General features: G+C 36.8%; 1 protein-coding gene across 1 annotated transcript in view; it reads right to left on the reverse strand.

Moving 5' to 3' along the window:
* LOC121315890 (vacuolar protein sorting-associated protein VTA1 homolog) overlaps window positions 1-15,266 on the reverse strand; it is a 58,275-nt gene extending 43,009 nt beyond the window's left edge. Inside the window, exon 1 of the mRNA XM_041250462.1 lies at window positions 15,051-15,266. Coding sequence (XP_041106396.1) covers window positions 15,051-15,147 — 97 coding nt within the window. The 5' untranslated portion in view covers window positions 15,148-15,266. The remainder of the gene's footprint in view (window positions 1-15,050) is intronic.
* Between the last annotated feature and the right edge of the window lie 429 nt (window positions 15,267-15,695).

The following is a 15,695-nucleotide window of genomic DNA, read 5'->3' on the forward strand; positions in this document are numbered from 1 at the left end:
AGACATGCATACTGTACACCAAATATATATATATATATATATATATATATATATATATATATATATATATATATATATAGACAGAGAGAGAGAGAGAGAGAGAGAGGAGAGAGAGAGAGAGAGAGAGAGAGAGAGAGACACGCACACACACACTACCGGTCAAAAGTTTTAGAACACCTCCATTTTTTCAGTTTTTATTGAAATTTATGTAGTTTAATGGCTCAATGTACTCTGAAATTAAAGCACTGAACAAATAAACAATTGTAGATAAAAACAAATCATGGAATTTTGTTTAATCAATTTTTGACTCAAAGTAGCCACCTTTTGCAGATATAACAGCCGAACACACTCGTGGCATTCTTTCTGCAATGGAAATCAAATATTGTTCGGAAAGTTCTTCCCAACACTGTTGCAGACGTTCCCACAAATGTGTTACACTTGTAGGTTGCTTTGCTTTCACCCTTCTGAACAGTTCATCCCAAACCAGCTCGATAGGGTTTAAGTCTGAAGACTGTGCTGGCCATTCCATGACTTGAAGCCTACCATCTTGTTCTTTTCTTCTAAGGTAGTTCTGACATAGTCTGGAGGTATGTTTTGGGCCATTATCTTGCAGAAGGATGAACCCCTGACCAACTAGGCGAATACCAGAGGGTATTGCATGGCGCTGCAAAATGCTGTGGTAGCCGTTTTGGTTCAGGGTGCCACTCACTCTGTGCAAATCGCCACCTCTGGATCCAGCAAAAGAGCCCCAGACCATCACGCTTCCTCCTCCATGTTTGACAGTTGGTACAAATACCCTGCGTGATGAACCAAAGATTACAAATTTTGATTCATCGGTCCATAAGACCTTATTCCAGTCTTCAGTAGTCTACTGGCGGTGCTTCATTCCCAGGCAAGCCTCTTTTTCTATTCTGCCATCTTAACAATGGCTTTCTTACTGCCACTCGACCTGTCATACCTGCAGCTCGAAGTCTTCTATTCACAGTTGAAACTGAGACTTGCTTACTTCAACCAGTGTTAAGCTGAGCTTGAAGCTGTTGTCCTGTGAGCTGCCGATCACGCAAGCTGTTGACTCTCAGAAACTTGTCTTCTGATTCTGTTGTGGCCAGACCTCTTCCTGTCAGAGTTTCCTCCAGTTTCCAAGTGCCTTTTGATGGTGTAGGAAACTGTACTCATTGACACCTTGGCTTTCTTTGCAATTTCTCTAAAGAAAAAACCTACTTTTAAGGGTTATAATGGTCTGTCTGACTTCCTTTGATAATTGCCTTTTTCTCGCCATTATGAGACCAATATACTACTTCCTGCAGTACAATACTGTCCAAATAATGCTTAAGAGGGTGTAGTAACACAGTCTGTTCCAACACTGCTTTTATACAGACAGAGGGTTTGTAAGTAATCATCAAAAGTTGGGACACCTGTAGGAATTGTTAGCATCAACTTTCAGCTAACTTTACATTTTACTTCAGACATTAAGTTGTTAACCATTAACATGGGGACATGAACAAAGGGTCAACACGTAACACCTAGTCCAACACACTACATATATTATATATATATATAGATATATATAATATATATATATATATGAAAAGATTTAAACATTTTAGACACGTACCGTCATTAACTGTAGCTTACTTATTTACAATACATTTAAACTAAATATTTTAGCAATAGCATGTTGTCCATTGAGAATACTAAAGTTTATTTAAAGGTCACTAGTGGGTGGCTGCCACAAATATCAAGCAGTACTGTAACAGGAAATGCAGAACCATTTATAGAAAACAACAAGGACACTATTTTCAGAACAAACTGTATACAGTTACTATTTATTTATATTGTTATGCATCAATAGGGCTTTTCTGTATTGGTTGAACTAAACTAAACGTTATATATATATATTATATATATATATATATATATATATATATATATATATATATATATATATATATATATATATATATATATATATATACATACAGTGGCTTGCAAAAGTATTCAGGCCCCTCACCAATTCTCTCATATTACCGAATTACAAATGGTACATTGAAATATTGTTCTGTTCGATATTTTATTTTAAAACACTGAAACTCAGAATCAATTATCGTAAGGTGACATTGGTTTTATGTTGGGAAATATTTTTAAGAAAAATAAAAAAAAACTGAAATATCTTGCTTGCATAAGTATTCAACCCTTGTGCTGTGGAAGCTCCCAGTTTGCACTGATGAAAGAAATTGCCCTAACGAGTACACAATTACCTTACCATTGGCCTCTACCTGTGAACCATTAAAGTTGCTGTCACATTTTCTGGATAAAAACCCCACTGTTGAAGGATCATTGGTAAGGCTGTGAATGTGAAGGAAAATGAAGACCAAAGAGCATTCTACAGAAGTTAGAGATAAAGTAATACAAATGCATAGACTAGGAAAAGGGTACAAAATAATATCCAAGTGTTTGGATATCCCAGTGAGCACAGTTGGATCAATAATCAGGAAGTGGAAGCTGCATCACACCACCCAGGCACTGCCAAGAAAAGGCCATCCCTCAAAACTCAACGCTCAAACAAGAAGGAGACTTGTGAGAGAAGCCACAGGAGAGGCTAACAATCACTTTGAAGGAGCTACAGAGTTCAGTGGCTGGGAGTAGAGTAATGGTACACCAGTCAACCACATCAAGAGCTCTGCATAACAATGGCCTGTATGGGAGGGTGGCAAGAAAGAAGCCATTACTCAAAAAGTACTATCTGAAAGAACGTCTGGAGTTTGCCAGAAAGCATGAGAGTGACCCAGCTGAGATGTTGGAAAAGGTTTTGTGGTCAAATGAGACCAAGATAAAGCTTTTTGGCCAAAACTCAAAGCGCTATGTGTGGCACAAACCTACCACTGCCCATGCCTCAAGACACACCATCCCTACAGTGAAGTATGATGGTGGCAGCATCATGCTGTGGGGATGCTTCTCATCAGCAGGGACTGGGCATCTTGTTACAATTGAAGGAAGAATGGATGGAGCAAAATACAGGAAAATATTGCAAGAGAATCTGCTTCAGTCCACTAAAAAACTGAAGCTTGGGAGGAAATTCACCTTTCAGCAGGGCAATGTTCCCAAGCACAAGGCTAAAGCAACGCTGGAGTGGCTCAAGAACAAAAAGGTGAATGTCCTACAGTGGCCCAGTCAAAGTCCTGATCTCAATCCCACTGAGAATCTGTGGCACTATTTGAAAACTGCAGTCCACAAGCGTCGTCCAACCAACCTGAACAACCCGGAGCAAATCTGCCAAGAAGAATGGGTCAAAATCACTCTGACACTATGTGAAAAGCTGGTATATACATACCCCAAAAGACTTAAAGCTGTTATTGCAGCGAAAGGTGGCCCTTCCAAATATTAATATGTGGGGGGTTGAATACTTAAGCAAGCAAGATATTTCAGTTTTTTATTTTTCTTAAAAATATTTCCCAACATAAAACCAATGTCACCTTACAATAATTGATTCTGAGTTTCAGGGTTTTAAAATAAAATAACGAACAGAACAAAATTTCAATGTACCATTTGTAATTCAGTAATATGAGAGAATTGGTCAGGGGTCTGAATACTTTTGCAAGCCACTGTATGTATGTATGTATATATATATATATATATATATATATATATATATATATATATATATATATATATATATATATATATATATATATATATATATATATATGTGTGTGTGTGTGTGTGTGTGTGTGTGTGCGTGTGTGTGTCTCTCAAACAAACAGCTAAATACTGTCAGAGATTGTGCTAGCTTTTCTGTTCATGCATTTCTGAAATGCACATGCCCAAAATTTTGTGTCCCATCCATCAAATAGGCATTTTAACAGAAAGGCTAAGAAACTCCAGGGATGTGTATTTTGGTACATTTTTATGAAGGTTTAACTCTATGGCATGTAGTAGTTTAAAAAATATGTCTGTATAGATATACATATAAATATACATTGTTGCCTTCATCTACGTGTTTTAATATTATTCTGCATCGTCGTGTCTTTTAAGTGAAGATTCTTGAAAAACTGTACATCCGTGCGTATGTGTTTTTGTTTTGTTTTCTGCCCAGCAGCTCTCACACAGTACATCTTGCCGTCTCGATAAAGAAGCCACGGATATTTAATCTCCCATTCAAAATTATAAGAACGTATTTTTCATTTAAGTTTTTCTGCATTACTACTGCAGTACTGATAGTCCAAGTAGATGGCTGAGATGCAGATGAGCAATCTTCCGATTGAAAATTGACTTGATGTCTGTATACACTTTGCCTTACGTATTTACTTTTATGATTAAAAAAAATCTGTAAGGGCATCCCTGTTAAACTAGTGCGGAAAATAGCAAAAGCACAACATTAAAAGTAGGATCGGCGATGAACAGTTCATGTAATTTGTCAGCTCTGTTTGAAATAAAATTAAAAAGGGACCAGAATTAGGCTCAGGCAAGATATGAAGGTAAAAGACTGTTCTGCAACTAACAGCTTTTTCTGAGTTTAATTATGAAACAGAATCAGGTGAATTTGTCACCTGATTAAAAATTCATTTACTTTTTCCAAAATAAATGTTTAATTTCTTAGCAATCTGGACCTGCTAGGAACTGTAACCAAACTATTCTAATAGCATTAGCATGTGTTTACGCATTATGCCCGACTAGACGTGAAACCGTACTTCAGTGTGGACGCTAAAGTTTGAGCTGGAGCTAAAGTTTGTGTTAAATTGTAGTGATTCACATGATTTCAGGATAAATTCAACAGTTCCTGTAGGTTCCCTCTGCTGGGTGGTGCATTTCTAAGAAAAGACTCAACCATGAGCACCAAGGCGCTTTCAAAAGAAGTCTGGGACAAAGTTGTTGAAAGGCACAGATCAGGGGATGGGTATGAAAAAAAATATCAAAGGCCTTGAATATTTCTTGGAGCACGATCAAGACAATTATTGTGGACGGTGTATGGCACCACCAAGACCCTGCCTAGATCAGGCCGTCCCTCCAAACTGAATGACCGAGCAAGAAGGAGGCTGATCAGAGAGGCTACCAAGAGGCAAATGGCAACTTTGCAAGAGCTACAGGCTTTTATGGCCAAGACTGGTCAAAGTGTGCATGTGGCAACAATATCCCAAGCACTCCACAAATCTGGCCTGTATGGTAGGGTGGCAAGAAGGAAGCCATTATTCAAGAAAGCCCACCTTGAATCCTCTTTGAAGTAAAAAAAAAACACTCAGGAGTTTCTGTAGCCACGTGGCAAAAAGTTTTGTGGTCTGACAAAACTAAAATGGAACTTTTTGGCCTAAATGCAAAGTACTATGTTTGGCGCAAACCCAACACAGCACATCACCCAAAGAACACCATCCCTACTGTGAAGCATGGTGGTGGCAGCATCATGTTATGGGGATGTTTCTCATTGGCCGGGACTGGGGCACTTGTCAGGATAGAAGGGAAATGAATGGAGCAAAGAACAGAGAAGTCCTTGAGGAAAACCTGCTGCCCTCTGCAAGAAAACTGAATGTCCCTGAGTTGCCCAGTCAGGGCCCCGACCTAAATCCAATTGAAAATTTGTGGCATGACTTGAAGATTGCTGCCCATCAACGCTCCCCAAGGAACCTGACTGAGCTTAAACAGTTTTGTAAAGAAGAATGGTCAAATATTGCCAGATATAAGTGTGCAAAGTTGCTAGAGACCTATCCCAACAGACTCATAGCTGTAATTGTTGCCATAGGTGCTTCCACAAAGTAATAACTTAGGAGGGGGGGAGGAGGGGGGTGCGGTGGAGACTTATCCAATTATGATCTTTCATTTTTGTATTTTTAATACATAATTTTTTTCTCAATAATTTTTTTTTTCCCCTTAAGTGTGGAGTATGGAGTGTAGATAAGTGGAAAAAAATCCTCATTTAAATGCATGAAACTGTTAGGCACTGACACAAGAAAACATGAAAAAAGTTCAAGCGGATGTAGACTTTCTATTTTTGCTGTTTTTTCCCCCACTTAGGGTTGCTCATTGAGGCGTTATTACATAACATATTAGGTTGGTGGCCTTAATTTAATTATATTACATGGTTAAAATATCTTTGATGTGACGAAGTTGCTAAATGTAATGAACAGCCTATTTCAACGGAACCGGCACCCTGTGTTTGGCTTCTATTATGAAACATCGAGTGAATTAAAAAAAATCAAAAATCTATGTGCAACTTTCGTTTTCTTTTCAATGTGGATTGGTAATAAAAAAGTTTACCTTTGACTAGTAGCTGTTTTATCGAGCTGTGCTTCATGAAATCAGCTTTGAAGTAACATCTGACTCCTTGGCTACATCTTGTTTCGTTGATGTCGAGAGCAGACTCTGATCACATGACACCAGTGAATGTATCGAGTGTGTGGGAGGTACTGTAGTTGACATTTTTTATTATTTATTTTTTTTTGTCCAGTGGCTTAAATTCAGCAATCAGAGAGTAAAAATAAACATTAGGAACCACATATTTTTTATAGTTACTGTGTGTGACACCTATCTCAGACTTCTTGTGTCTGGTTGGAGAGAAACCGTTAGCACAAAGGTGCACATACTTGATATTTTTGAATTCGGAACACTCAGGGCAATTCAAAACCACTGTCCTTTTAACAGGGGAACAAAAGCTGTCAGGATTCACAGGACCAAATATAAGGAAAAACAAGTGATTTTTGCTATATACAGTGGCATTACCTCAAATTGCAGGATTATGGGTAACAAACCACTAACATGCAAGGTCATATTACCCATTTCTAAAATCCTTATTTTGTGCAGTTTCAAAAAAATGTATACTTATGGCAGGGTATCTCATTCTTTGGTGGTGTACTGGGCACATTAAACTGGGGGGAGTGCTATGGACCGTGGGCTGCATATTTCAAAGTGGAAAGGTCAAAGTGGCCTGGTGTCTGTCTAGAGCAGGGGTGGGCAATTCCAGTCCTGCAGGGCTGATGTCCCTCCTGGCTTTTGTTCCAGCTTTGCCCTACAATACTTAATTGGACCAATTATTACCAATTATTGGTCTAATTAAGCAATTTAGCACACTCCAGAACCGTAATTGCACACCCCTTGTCTAGAGCATATAACCCCCCCCCCCCCCCCCCCCCAAAACCAATCCAAATATTTCTACAGACAGACACATACAGCAGCTTCAAAGTTTCCACATTTTCCATCAAACAGTGCATTACAGTGGCTAAAGGTGATTCAGGTATAATACATTTTATGAAAAAGCAACATATTTTAATTTGTTTTTACAATAGATGTATTTTGTGGTCACCTGACCAAATAAACCACAAAAAAACTGGCACCAATAGAAACTTCAGTCTGACCAAAAAACAACAAAAAAAAACAATACGTATTTTGCCAGGGGCATCTGAAAAGGAAAACAGAGTAATTTTGATGTAAAACAGAAGTCACAAATTCACAAAATACCTCTAGCCAGACCAGATCAACAAAGCAGCTGTTGAGCCCCTATTTAAATGTTTTAGACACCAAACAGTAAACAAACCAGATCATGCGCACACACATGCAAAGCGATCTCTATGGAAAGCCACCTGGGACAAAAATGCGTTGTGCTACTTTAGAGTGAGCCAGAATCTCATCGGCCAAAAAAAAAGGGTGAAAATGTTGTGTAGTGATTTTTATATAGACTGTACATATATGCAACTTTTATGTGGAATGTAATAAAACAGAACCAAAACCGTGAGTTTTTTTTCTGCCCTTCACTTTACAATGCCATTTTAATGTTTGTTTTATTTAAAGTGTTTAAAGTTAAATTTCAGTTTTCATTTGCTTGTTCAACTACAAAAAGGCTCCATCTGCGTTCACAGCAATATAATGGCTTCTGCTAGTTTTTGAAAAATGAACGAATATTTAAATTATGAGTGAATATCCTAACATCAAAATCCTGTGTTCATCCCGGCACTAGTTAAGGTATTGATTTTTTAAATCCACAGTTCAGTCGTAATAAAAAAAAGAAATACAACACCAAAACAGATACTAAAATCAATAATTAAAACAGATATAAAATTAGTTTAAAATAAATTAAAACTTATTTTAAACCAGTTTACAGTATGTGTAATGTTGCAAATGAGTAGGGCTACTGATTCTTCCCCATTCTCGGGAATGGCAAATTCTGTTTTTCAAAATGATCAATTCTGTTTTTACCAATTTATGCGTTATTAAGAATTAATAACGCAATTTGAACATAAATAACATTTTTACATTAAAATGTATTTAAGTCCTTGAGATACTGTAGTTTTCAGGAAAAATATTTCTTAAAGAAGTCCACTAGTATTAATATATCATCAAATAAATGGGTTTTGAAAAAATCAGCTTATTGCTGGCATTACAATATACAGACTAGTCGAAAACGAGGGGCATTATTACAAAAACATACAATTTTCTTAAAATTACAAATTAAATACAACGTTCAGGACACTTACCTCTCCCATCTGTAGCTTAATCTGTAACAACGCAGACTGGTTTATGCTGTACTTGCTGTAAAACTGCTTGCATGTGTTTCCCATATACCCTGGACAGATAAAGTTGCCTTAGTTAGTTAAGCCCTGTTCACACTTGTATTGATACGATACTAGTACAGTTTGTTTCCGTATCGGTACGAAACCACTTTCTGTCCTAACTCAATTAACAATAACAGTACAGTACAGTTACAGTTGTGATATACTTGTCCACATTCATATACCCGTATGTTTAAATCTACAGCTTTCGGGCTCTGTACTCGTTTCCATGACGACCGCTGTCAAATCTGTTAGAAATGGATCCGCTGTTTTAACAATAGAGCCTGTCGAAGCGGGCTCTACTGTGTGGTAGATGACAGCGACTGGAGGTATGCATCCCTAGCCGAAGGCAAGGGCGCTAACGAAAGTCAAGGTTATCTACCACACGCTAGAGCCTGCACGGAGAGGGCTCTATCGCTATTAGAAAACAATTTCTTTCTTTATTTTCTCTTTAAAAAAAACTTTAAAACCTATATTTACCTTGAACCTGATATTTCGCCTGGGTAACCTTCTGCTGAGGAAAATAGTTACTAACAATTAGAATATAAAAACGACATACACGTAGACGAAACGTTATTATTATTATTAAAATTATTACTATTTGGCTAACATTTATTTATTGGGGTCTTAATCTTTTAGTACAATTTATCTGCACATGTACAATTGTTGAATAGTCTGTGTAGTATTGAGTCAGACTCGAAACTTGTTGCTGGAGGCGGGGCGTCATTCAAGCAGTCAGGGAGTGGGTTGGCTGGTGCTGAAAGAACAGAAACAGGGTTGGCAGTTTGACTGGCTGATTTTGAAGGAGGGTGTTGTTTGGATCCAGCCGATGACAGAGTTGTGGCCCAATCATGTCTTTCCTGTTGATTTGCTGTCCAGTAGCAGTGAAACTTTCATTATGGTGTCCTGTCAGACATGATTTTGCTTGTCTCTTAAGTATGTTTAAGTACCTTATTATGTTATCAGATTACTTCTAGATTAGAATGTTAAGGGAAGAAGTCGGTATTTATGGGCAGACTGATTTAAAATTTAATTCACAGTTAACCACTTCAACATTCCAGCGGGCATCCATGCAAAATAGAAGCCAGCTAGATCTGGAAGCTGATTAGCTGTTCACACTCAATCATTTTCTAATATGTAATATAGCATGTTTTGTCATCCTGTCCATGTACAGTGTTTTGTTTTGGTGTTCAAACATTATTGAGATGAGCAGAACACGAAAGAATGAGACGAACAAAAAGGTGAAAACAATTAGCCGTGTTTAAAAGCGTGATGTTGCAAAGACAATGAGCTTGCATCACGGCTTCGGGAATGCATTTTTTTTTTTTTTTTTTGCTTTTTGATATTCCCTCACAAGGGATTTTATTTTAGAGCAGCACTACTCTGCAGTACGTTCTACCTTACAGTCATCATCACTAATTTTTTGGAGATTATTCTGTCACTTATTTTGGCATTTTTGGTGTAGCCATGATAAAGGTACTGCTGTCAGTAAAATGTACAGCTGTTTAAAGTATTTCAACTGTAAAGCAAGACATGCGCATGCTTCAGAATATTGACTTAACTGTATCAATACCGTGTCGGTTTACCTGGCCACACTTAGGCTGGTCCGGGTCGTATCGAAACAGTGCCGGTATGAAACCTGCTCTTTTTTGAGATAGGAACGCCAGTCTGGACAGATGTTTCGGTACTGTTTCGGTACTGTTTCGGTACGGTTCCACAACGATACTGGTATAAAAATGATAGTGTGAACAGGGCATTGAGGAGGGCTCTTCAACTTTTTTTAAATTAATTTATTTTTTTTAATTTAAGGGGGCCAGATTGGAAAAAAGTTATGAGTAGGTGGGTATTTTACTCTGCACATTTTTTAAGCAATAATAGATCTTACATAAACTTAACGTTCATCTATTGAACAAGACTTACACATCTGACCATATGAATAATACTTTAATAATAGAACAGTGTGATAATTTAACAGAGTATCATTACAAACATTTTAAAATGTATATGACTAATAGTATAACTTAAGAAGAGATCAGCGCTTCTACTTTTGAGCTTCTAACTACTGTGCCCTCTGGATACGTATTTCCAAAAGCTCTTTTGTTTGGTTTCAAAATGCCTTTTATATTGTATTCCATAACTACAGACACATATTAATTGCACAATAAACACATTGGTTTTGTGTTCCGTACAGTTGGTAAAATAAGTAAGTATTTATTGGTCCAGTCATTGCTGAATCTACAATTTTCTGTTCTTACCAGTTATTGTGGAGAATCATGCTGTAAACGCGAGAAAAAAAAAATCACTCTGAGTATGTATTATTAGTATTAAGGAGTTAATGATAAATTTAAAATAACTTATAAAACTAAAGGTTTCACCTCAACCACCAATGTTTTTTTTTTGTTTTTGTTTTTGTTTTTTTAAATCGGGGGGCGATCATTCTCAGGTACTTTTCTGTACAACTCCAAAATTATTCCACAAAATAGAACTCACAAAACAGCTAGTTGTTTTTTTTTAAAAAACTCGACTCACACAATGACGCAACAGAGAGTCCATCAGTGTAACGCCCACAAAACCACCTGTTTTCTTGTTATCCAATGATCCAAATAAACATACAAAACGTTTTGTACAAGCGTCATTGCTGTGCTTCTGGGTAGTGTCATTTTCAAAGCAATCCACTATTGTTTAAAGGAGAAAGGAGAATAACAGCTCTAACAGGCTTTGTGTAGTTTTTTGTTTGTTTTGTTTTTGTTTTTTAAAAAGGTGCAGTTGCAAAGCAGAATTCCATTCCCAAAATACCAATTCCATTCCCAATGCTTAATTTCGCGATTCTGTCCGTGATTGCGCGATCATGGAAAATCAGTAGCACTACTTTAGTGTTTCTGTTCCAGGAGGGTTGTTAATAGTGAGTTTAGACGTTTAAACATTACAATTTGTAAACACTTTAAATATTTACACTAACATTGCCAAAAAAAAAACACTTGTCAAATACAGTGCAGATATCATACTACAGGCGATCTTCGACTTACAACTCTTTTGCATTATTACCTTCCTTTGACTTTACGACATCAATACGGCATTTACTACATGCCGAGACCTGAGCCATGTGTCATGTGTGCATGCTCGCTGTCTGAACTGCAGCACCTGTCGTGGTCGCTCTGACTTAGTCTAGCATGCTTCGACTTACAACGCGACTTTCAGGAACCAATTGTGTCGTAAGTGCGAGGACTGCCTGTACTTGGTATCTTCCCAATACAAAGCAGTATGTGTATAGGCAGGAAATGGAAATAAGACTCCTATTGCACAACAGTCTCCCTCATTCCAAATTTTACTATGCATAGGTAACAAGCTCAGGTGTGTCTTAAATAAGACAAAAAACAAGAATGGATCAAACTGCTATGCAATTCAGGGCTTGATTTTAAGGCTTATCCGTTTGTCCAGGAGAGTCAGAAATGTTGACGGACAAGTTCTACCAGTCTACTCAGTGGTACGTAGGACAAGTGCTTCATAAATATATTTTAGTAATGTATTCTGTAAGAACGGTGATGGTTCCTGTATGGGTGTGTGCTGGGTCCTATAGAGACGCTGGGAACTAGCAAATACCCCTTCTGCAATGTGCACAGAAAAATACCCCTTGTGCTTCACCAATCAAATTGCTGTTTCAGGCAGCCACACATAGTACTATTATGGGATGTATAGCATGTCCTGAGACTGTAACTCATTGCTGTAGTTGTACTTCTTAGTTGTAGGATGAATTGTAATAGTTCAACGTGTGTTCACATTTATTTGGCATTCATGAAATTCAAGTCAGGTGACATGAATAAAAATATTCACTGTACAAGTTTGCTCCGAATTACTTGTATTGACTGCTGGTATTATTGTAGGACAGTGTGCTGTTTTGCCTTTTCCACTTTGTCTTAGCTCTTCATTATTGCTACAAATACATTATTAGCATTGCTAAATTTCACTAAATTCACTTTTGTGCTAAACAATGTGTCATTCAGAAAAGTTACTGCTACCAGATAGCAGACTTATAGCGTGATAAGATTCACTGTTCTCCATTGTTATTCCTTACAGAAATGGCATAACATTCCCTGAGAAGACTGTCTACATATACAATTTCTGTTCTCATATTGTTTTTTTTTTCTGATTGGTTCCAAATATTCCCACTATGTTTAAGTAATCCTACAGTTAAAACACTGAAGTAACATCTCTACCAGTGACGAGGGGCCTGTGCATCACTAAACCACTATTGGTTAAATCAATGCATGCCATGTTCAGTCTCTGCAATATGCACACTGTTGTTTGGTGACACCTACTGCTGCTCACATCCTAAAAATAAATATTGTGTATGATTGGGCAATGTTAAACATAATGCATGATACTCAAATAAAAATATTTGCACCGTTTCATCCTAGTCCTACAATATGCCAATAACGGCACCATGAATGTTCACACAACAGTACTAATGCTGCTGGCCTAAGAAGCCATCGCTGTGACCTGTTTGAAGACAATTCCAGTGGCAATACCAGATAAAACACCTCTAGTGAGTGACCGCAGAAACAAAGATGCAAAACACCATGCTGGTGTTCAATTTCAGAGTTAACTATGTACAGAACAGAACAGCTTGCCATCATTACATTAATCAAAGGACTATAGTCCGGCAGAACCCTCATGAAAAACAAGAGAACAGACTGAGCATGTTTTTGAGTTCATGGGAGAAACAACATTACAGCAAAACTGAAGGACATCCATGCCACCAAAGTATGCACAACTACTGGGAAGTCACATGTTTAATCGTCACTAAGCTGGTCTAGATCCACTAGATACAATGCATGGTTGCCTGTATATAATGCAGACCTCATATCCTTATAAACATGTCCACCTGCATGTCAAGTTTTTATTACTGCAGGCATTACGATTGAGTGTTTAATGTTGGATGAAAGGAAAGTTACCATGACTTTTAAAAATTAATAATACATGGAAAGAGGTAGTAATTAAGCTTGGCAGAAAAAAAAAGACAGCATCATGCACTACGGACAGACTAGATTTGCCCAAGCACTTTCATAATTATGAAACACTGACATGAACCATGCCTATAGGACATTGAACAGACAGGATCCATTATTTGTGATGGGTGTATAACCCGGGCTCAGTACAGTGCTTACTGTAAAAAAATATTTGATGTGTGTAAGAAAGATTAAACTACTCATTTATAGCATGAAATGGTCTAAAATAGCAATAAATAGCATTCATAAAACAATAATTATCCTGTATTCTGACAGCCAGTGGACACAGTGGATAATGTTACTCCAATTAGCCTAAACTTGTAATAAATGTTGACAAAACAGTATGCTGACATATGCATTACATTTGCAATAACATGCTGTAAATTTAAAAAGGGGTTATTTGAACCACAGTATTACATTTGAAAAGCCAAAAAAATAGCTGTTAAATACTTTTAAATATAGTTTTTTTGTTTGTTTGTTTTTTTTTTTTTAAGCCAATATAGTGACTGTAAAAATTTTAAATACCAATGGTTAGCAATGTAGAAACTGGCAGCAGCATTTTTGGTACTACCAGATACAGATTATGAGAATATATATATATATATATATATATATATATATATATATATATATGTGTGTATATATATATATATATATATATATATATATATATATATATATATATATATATATATATATATATATATATATATATATATATATATATATATATATATATATATATACACACACACACACACACACACACACACACTTGACCAAACGAGAAAATGGTAGCTATTAAGAACTTGTTTTGTGAAGCTATTGCAGCAGCGAATTTGGCTGCCTCTCTGCATTAATGTATATTCCGGAAAATGATCTTGGTTGTGGGCTACAGTACCGTACAACAGGACTATCTTTGCTTTTATTTGATGTAACAGGAGACAAATTACCAAAAGATTCAAAGTTCTTACAATTTTCATGGCTGGCTCAAAACGCCCAGGGCAGTACCAGGGCGTAGCTTTGAGTCACATCACCTGATTGAACAAAGAATTGCTTTGGCTGGACCAACAGAGTTGTGGATACAGTATAATTTTCCCAACTGTTTTATGACACTGAGTTTAAACGTGTGTGTGTGTGTGTGTGTGTGTGTGTGTATATATATATATATATATATATATATATATATATATATATATATATATATATATATGTGTGTATATATATATATATATATATATATATATATATATATATATATATATATATATATATATATATATATATATACATACACTACATTCAACGCTATGCAGTATTATAGTACAAACGATACAGACAGGTATCCCACAGCAACCGATATACCCCACGCTTATACTAAACATTTACCATGATGTACTGTCTTGTGTGTTGTATAAACTAACATGTCCAACTAGATGGAAATAGTTACACGCTGTTGTGTGAGACAGGTTCGTTGCCTTTAATAGACGAGGAAATAAAAATTTAGACTCACAGTAGTATGCCACAACGGGATCCCGTTTCTCATGTTCCTGCCCAGTTCGTAAATGATGTTGAATTTGTCTTAACTGAGGTGGAAGGGCTTCTGCCATCCTTTATTATGAAACCCCGATAAAACACTGTATAAATAAATTTAAAAATGTACATAGACTGTATGAACAACTCCCCAAACAATATTGCAGAGCTTCTTCCGCTTCCTGAACAATTTCACTCAGAACGTAACAGCAGATGTCGACATCTGTTGGTGAGGCGGACTTACTGAGCAAAACTGAGAATTAGCATCGTTTTTCTTATGAATTCCATATGGCTACTTGAAATCTTGAATAGGATTTTGGCAATACATAATTATAATAATTATTCTGTCTTATAAACATACGTACCTTGTTATGAACGGTTCAGCTTTGAAAAGTTGTAATCCACCAAAAGAATTAGCCACCCCTTACAAAAAAAGTCCTGCAGGATTCCAGCAGTACTGTGCAGGAATTGTGAAGGTGTCCTGCAGTACTCAAGTACAATTCCTGCAGGACTGCCATGAATCCTGCATGACTCAGATACCAAGAAGTGACAATATCCAGCACAACCCATATTACAGTGGCCATGGCTCCAGATTTACCTGACACTTTGAGACAGAATGGGATTT

The sequence above is a fragment of the Polyodon spathula genome, chromosome 5 (assembly GCF_017654505.1).
Source record: "Polyodon spathula isolate WHYD16114869_AA chromosome 5, ASM1765450v1, whole genome shotgun sequence".
Lineage (NCBI taxonomy): Eukaryota > Metazoa > Chordata > Actinopteri > Acipenseriformes > Polyodontidae > Polyodon > Polyodon spathula.